This window comes from Etheostoma spectabile, chromosome 14, assembly GCF_008692095.1.
Source record: "Etheostoma spectabile isolate EspeVRDwgs_2016 chromosome 14, UIUC_Espe_1.0, whole genome shotgun sequence".
NCBI classification, from domain to species: Eukaryota; Metazoa; Chordata; class Actinopteri; order Perciformes; family Percidae; genus Etheostoma; species Etheostoma spectabile.
This window is the reverse complement of record NC_045746.1, coordinates 1,198,182-1,205,231: the sequence shown is the minus strand read 5'-3', so window position 1 is coordinate 1,205,231 and position 7,050 is coordinate 1,198,182. Positions and strand designations below refer to the sequence as shown.

At 41.0% G+C, this 7,050-nt stretch overlaps 1 protein-coding gene across 1 annotated transcript in view; it reads right to left on the bottom strand.

Annotated features, from left to right (window-relative positions):
- Positions 1-4,679, bottom strand: part of mylipa (myosin regulatory light chain interacting protein a) — a 15,803-nt gene extending 11,124 nt beyond the window's left edge. The window contains exons 1-2 of the mRNA XM_032535747.1: positions 4,419-4,679; positions 3,053-3,243 (exon numbers count right to left, since the gene is read on the bottom strand). Of these exons, the coding sequence (XP_032391638.1) occupies positions 3,053-3,243; positions 4,419-4,505 (278 nt within the window). The 5' untranslated portion in view covers positions 4,506-4,679. The remainder of the gene's footprint in view (positions 1-3,052; positions 3,244-4,418) is intronic.
- Between the last annotated feature and the right edge of the window lie 2,371 nt (positions 4,680-7,050).

The following is a 7,050-nucleotide window of genomic DNA, read 5'->3' as shown; positions in this document are numbered from 1 at the left end:
AAAAAGAGAAGACAACTAGCCCGGGAGTGATGGGAGAGTCGGGAATCTTGAATTTTTTCTTAAATCTCATTGCTTTTAGAAGCAAGGGATACGGCTCCCACAGAATCAAGCTGAACGTAAGCCTTGCAACTCCGATGCGGCCTGCACTTTGGTTTTGCACAGTAGAACACTACTTATAGCTTATATAAGTATAACTGATTGTAAGAAAATTGGTTTGAATATGTAAAAAGGACAATAGATTAACACAAATTACTCAAATACTCAACTGCATTTAAGCAAGAACACGCCTGTGACCTACTAGGGTTTACGTGGCAGGAGAGTACACAGCAGCTTATATAAGCAGCTCTCTAAAGCTTATGTAATAAGGCCTATAAGATGAGTAGAAAAAGAGGCCCACCCCTCAGCTCGACTGATAGCTGTGGTAACATACAGTCCCTTTTGCTTTGTCTTGCACTGCTGAGAGCTTTTATTTCAGCTCACATCCATTTGTGAAAATAATGAAACGTGTGGTTATAAAGAATGTGTTTAGGGGCACAAATTACCTTCTTAACTGCCATGATTAATTTTAGAAAGTAAACTGACAAGTCTTTTTTGTCTTAAGATAAATACACCAAACGTCTGGCATGCTTAAATGTTTTTAGACAAGAATTTGGCCATATTTCTATATGTGTGTGAGTAACACAAATGTGCAATCAAGGTACTTGCCATGATGACGTGTGCCTGCTTGCTGCTCGGCTCAGAGCATGCCTGCATGCAGAACAAGTTGAGTTGAGGCAATGGTAGCCTAAAGTAGGTCAAAGGTGACGGCTGAAGAAATTAGTGAAATGGGCTTCTACCTTGTCCTCAAAGCCCCAAATTATAAACCTATTCCCAACAAGTCAAGTTAGAAGTTTTAAATTAAAAGTTTAAGAAATAATTCACACAAATGCCATGTAACATTTTCATGACTCTTAAAAGTATAGCAGTTTCCCATACCTGTGTTGGTCCCCAAAGATCTCACTGTGTACTGTCAACATCTTGCCCTCACCTCCAACACCATTACCATTTAAGTGCTTCCTCATCACATATGAGCAAATGGACAGCAGTAAGGCTGTTCTAAAACTAAACACAGCATGTTGGTGTGTGCCATGTGTATTTATTAGCAGCAACCTTACACACCCTATCCTGCCATCTTACTTCTTTATCTCACTTCTTTTATTTTTTTAAACAACCCAGCACCAGCCATCTGTTGATAACTCCTGCTAATCTAGTGGAGGTCAGAGCGCAGGCTGCCAAGTGTCTTCCCCCCCCCTTCCATCAAAGGTTACTAAATGTAGCATGGCAGTGGAGGTAGGGGGGTGGAAGGTGAGCGAGATGGACAGAAGAGACAATGTGGGAGCGGGGACAGTTTATATCCGACTGCAATAAAAATATGGAAGAAGAACAAAGTCAATATCTTTATATTTAAGGGAGGAAAGGGGGAGTGAGAAACAGCTGAACTGAGAGCTTACTGGAATGCCGGGCAAATCCTGGCCAAGGCAGATACAGATCAGTTTAATGAATAGTTCTACTGGCTAGAGAGCAAGAAGCATGCCAGAACTTAAAATGACACCAAACAAATTTCCACTCACAGACAGGGTTCCAACCCTGCAGTATTAAAACACTTGTGGCACCACATGAAGTGAATATAACATCCACGGTATCACACAAGACACTGCGTAAAACAAGTTTTTTGGATAGGTTCAGAGGGCTGCGAATACAATTGCTATTGATAACTAAACAAAACCAGGCCTCGGGAACAACAAGTCAGGTTCTAGACTTTTTAAAAGTTATGAGTCAAGTTCCTCAGAAAACAACAATCTCTCTATAATTGGTTAACATCTTGATCTGCATCATTAAGAAAGCCCACCAAAGACTCTTTTTGCCTGTGCCAGCTCAAAACATTTGGTGTGTCCAAGGAAGTGAACGCTAAAGTTCTACAGAGCTGTGATAGAAAGTGTTCTTATCTTTGCTATACGTGTATGCTATGCAATCTCAATAGCTCATGGCAGTTGACTTGAATTGTGGAGGTATGTGAAATGGGCAAAATGTAACGCAGTGGTCCGGCCTGATGTTTATGTTTTGCTTATTTTATGTACAGACATCTCACTAGCAGTCAAACTGCTAGTTTGTGTGGTGTCATTTACTTAATAGTCAGTGGCCCAACAGGTACATCAGGTCTCAGACATAATGTTAGCAGAAGTGTTGACATGAAGGCATCAAACATGCATTTTAGATGAATGTTGTAAGAGTATATCCAGATTTGCTCAGCTTTGTTAAATTTTATGTACAGGACAGTTCTCTACCTGGAAGTTCTTGTAAACAAACATTGTGATTGGGTCTATAGCAGTTTTTTGGAGGCTATTTCAGATAAAATGAAATGTGAAATTTCCTAAAGGGCACATTCAATTTACATCCTGATACCCAAAAAAATTAAAAAAATAAAATACACAGCTCCAAAAAGTGACTCATGACATATTGCTGTAAAAATAAATTAACACCCTACACTGGCTTGTCAGTTTCAACAGCATCTGCAAAACCCCAAATGGAGGCTTTTGTTCAGATAAAAACGGCCACAAACAATTGAAGCCAAAAAACACAACAGAAAGATATTTTGAGTTGAATGGGGGCTATGACAGAGGTCCTGGCTGTTGCACAGAGGGTCCCTGGGGGCTGGAGCAAAGCAACACACGCCCCCAGAGTTGCGGGATCACATTTCCTGCCTAGAGCTCTACCAAAATGACCTATAGTAACCCCGGGAGAGTTTGAGGAAGAGGTTACTACAGGGCATTCTACTGTGTTCTAAACTGAATTCACTAATGATGACGACGACTTAGTTTTTTTCCAGCATGTGCTCATGAAAGAAAGAAAAAACAAAACACCCGGTTTCAATTTTCAGAGAAGATGACAAGCTTATGTGTAGTTACCTGGAAGAGAAGTGGTTCATTATCTATTCATATGCCTATAAACAATGGGACGAGTTTCATGTGGCAAGTTTGGACACAATGTCAAGCATGCGAGTTGGTAAACATACCTTGTCTGTTCCTGCAGAATTAGATGGGGCTCCACAAAGAACTTGACCCGTAGTCTCAGTCGGCAGGGCGTCACATTATCCATCTGCTGGCAGATGCGGTTCCTCAGATTCAGCCACAGGTTCTCTCCTTTGCTGCCTGTGAACTGCAGCCCGAAGTAGTCCACTTCAATTATGCCTAACTTTCTGCAAACCTGGAAAGAGATGGAGGAAATTTGGCAACAATTGTAAATAAATAATAAAAAAAGATCTAAAACTGTGTGGCAAAGAGTATTAGGGGACATCATTTGGACAGATGAAGCATTACTATAGGTGTTTTTCCACAACAGGATAGTAAAATTACTAGATAGGTCACATAACATCTTGAGTTTTTTTGCATGACAGCAGATTAAAATGTCCTTGAACAAGACAATTCATACTGGTTTTGGTCTTAGGGGAGGGTAGCAATCAATACAATTTCAAAGGTTTCGTGAAATTTAAGCGGCTAGAAAAAAGAGGCAATTTTTGTTTTTTTAATATAAATCACTTCGTAAATAAGGATTCCTGCTACCCCGGTGCTTCTCTCGCATAGATAAAAACCCCATCAACATTCTAGAATTCACAAGAGGGTTAAGTAAAGTTGAAGGCTCTCCCGGAGTAGAAGGGGCTCTTCAAACCCACAATCCCACGCCCCCTCAGCGGCCACGGTTGAACGTCTGCAGGGATATCATTCATGCCCAAGGAAAGTTGGAGATACGCCTTGCATTTTAAGTAGCTTTACATTTTATTAGCGGAAAACTCCTTGAGGCTACTGACAAGAGGAATAGTTTGCAAGCTATACTGTTCATATCAACTTTGGAGGGAGAAGATGTGAAAGCAACTAGAAGGTTTCAGTTTGAGTTGAAGGATGAACTCGAGTAACCTTAAAGCCATCTGCCTCTGACTGGCATACAGGTAGAGGCCACTGCCGGAGGTTTACCACAATGCAGCCTATCAAAACTTTCCTATATCAAGTCGTTTTTACTATAAATTGACATTTAAAGGTTTCATTGTTAGAACAAAAAAAAATCTGCACGTTGCGAGCAGCAGAACATTTTGTTTCCGCTGTCCCTAATTTGCAACAAAGCAGATGTAGCCTTTCGATAGTTGTTTACATATATAGTTTACATTAATCTTGTTTAAGTTCTCCTCGTCGTGCAGAAACTAGGTTCAATTCATCAATTTTATTTAACAGAATACTGGAGTCATAAATAGGCCTAAGCGATCGACCTGAAGTTTAACAAAATAGAAAATCTAAAGTTTCGTAAATCAACCAGAGCACCAGACAGACACTGCGTTTTAAAAAGCTATCACAATAACAAAATGAGATGTGTATTCCACCACAGCCTACCTTATTCAGACAGTCTTCACCGTTCGCCTTCGCATCAACTTCCACTTCCATCACCACCGAATCCGGACGGGTAACGTGGCAGAGCATTTTGGCTGTGTTTTGTAAATCTTTGGTGTGCCACTCATTAAAAACAATAAAACACTTCTCGAGCCTTCTTGAACACCCCCTACATCAAGCCTTCGTCACTTTCACAGCCCTTCCACTCCGTGTGGCGAATCTGCAGCCACCAGCTGTGGGCTATATCACTAATGAAATGCCATGCACAGCACCGCCTATTTACAGCTGTCCAATGGGGGCCAATTTGACACAATCACCGCAAAACTTTAACCAATCGGAAGTCATGTCGCATCCACACGCTGCTCTGGCTCGAGCTCATCTCCCGTGCCTGAGAGTGTGAGGAGTCCACTGCGCCCTCATCTGGCTCGCCTGTTGCACAAAGCCAAAGTGACTTCCAACACACCTGCTCATATTAATTAAGCGGAATTCAGCTGACCTCGGGGTGAGTTTTTGGTTTAATGGCTAGTATACCGGTTTCCCCCATCGATCTGTGCTCATAATGTAAGGGAATGCAGTCCAGAAATAGCTGTGATAACGGGAAAACATCCCGTAAATATCTGCAGCTGCTGTCAAAAGCTTTTATGAATGTTTCATGATGGCATCTCCGCTGTGTTCCAACATCTCCTAATCTCCTATAGTACGCTGCTGCTTGCATAACACTCCTTTTTTTTTTTGATCCTGCACTTAAGACACGTTGGCAGTGTAGACTTCGTAATTGAAGTTACTTTATCAAGGCGATGAACAAAAGGCTGAGATAAAAGGGACGTCCCTGTCGTTATTGCTGATGGAAGAGTGATCCTAATCCTGATGAGATGTGTTAGTTTTTTTGGCATCTCGACACGTTTGTTGAACCTTTTGACATGTTTTTTTTTCAGCCAAGCTACTGAAATACTGCTTTTGTTGTTTGGTTCCTGTCATAGAGAGCCATTTAATAATGACATGTTTATTCAGCCTCATCTCTTAAACAATATGAATTCTTTTATGATCTATTATTCATCGACAGTGTTGTAATTTCCACAGTGGGAGACAGACCAGGCCAGAAGACACTGCAGAAAACTGCAGCCATATACACTAGGGAGGCATGGTGTTCAGCCAAGTCTTGTGTTTGTCTGCCAGGAGACATTTTAGAGTAGAGGCAGCATGCCTCTCCATATTTTTGTGCTCTCCCACCACTGCATTCCTGACGTAGCATCAGTGACTCAGATACCACAGGACCCAGCAGGAACTCATAATCACAATTACTTCATCGTTCAGTTCCTGTATTGACACATTGACTTAGAATAAGTGTGAGGTGAGATTCAAATTGACATTGTGAGGATGCATTGTGTTTACATCTGTTTCATGTCTCTTTATTTGTTTGCATTTTTCAACTGGTCAAGAAAAAAAAGAATGCGAGAAGCTGCCTTGTTTTTGTCTGTGATAAGTTGGTTTGTTCAAATTGATCAGCCTCTTAAACGTTGCTCAAGTTGGAGAGTTTAAGTAACTTTGATTGGTCAGCGAAGGAACATTCATCACAAACATCTAAAATATCAGTGATTTCATTTTGTGTCTGGTTAATGATAAGCCTTGCAATTATTTAATGAGCACCAGCAACTTTACTGTGGCCTCATTCCCCTACACACCAAATTGACTCAACAGATGCTGTCAGCTGTAACATGTGTGTCTTTCCGTTTGCGATAAGCTCAGCCTGTCTGGAGTGGCTGCAGTGTTCTTTTGCCCCGAGGTGATGCAAGAAGGTATATGATGAACAAACAGAGACATGCAGTCTGTGCAGTTCTAACCATAAATGGAAAAGCAAGGAAGATAACGAGTGACCTCATGCCCACTGTCGACGAGGTAAAGGAGGTACTTATCCGAGCAGGACACAGCAACACACACACACACACACACCACACACGTACACATGTACACTCACGTACTCTACAACTTCACTCAGAACACCAGCAGGTACACACAGCTGGTGTTCCTGTCGGTGACTGTGACTTTCTCTCTCTCCGCCTCGCTCTGTCCTGCAGCCCTGCAAAATACATTAACAGACATGCATGCAAAAGTAAATAGATACATAAATACATATTCATTCTCAGTGATGCAATGAAAAACATTAGTTGTAGATTGCAATTTTAGTGGTTGCTATATTTAGTATATTTTGCTATATTTAATTTGCTATACTATCCTATATATTTATCTATTTGTGCACAATAATAGGTTATAGAAGCACTGCTGTTTCTAAATATTTGCTTTAGTTTTCACAAATTTTTGGTGCACTATTACAGTGTAAATATAAAATATAGATAATAAAATATTATTTGGAATTGAATACCAACGCATGCATGCAAGAAGAACTGTGAATAGGGAAACACAAGATTTATCCATTAAGACTCCCCTTTTGCACATCTAGGTCAATTTTGGGGGAATGGCAAGTTTTTTTTTTTTTTTAACCATCTGGGCTCTCGCACAAACAGACCATTTGCAGACCCGGCTAGGATGACATCATGCAATGTGACATCACTTCCCTTTGAGGCAAGTCACCGCTAACTTGACTGGAGCGTGAACACATAGGCGTGCGTGCGTGCGT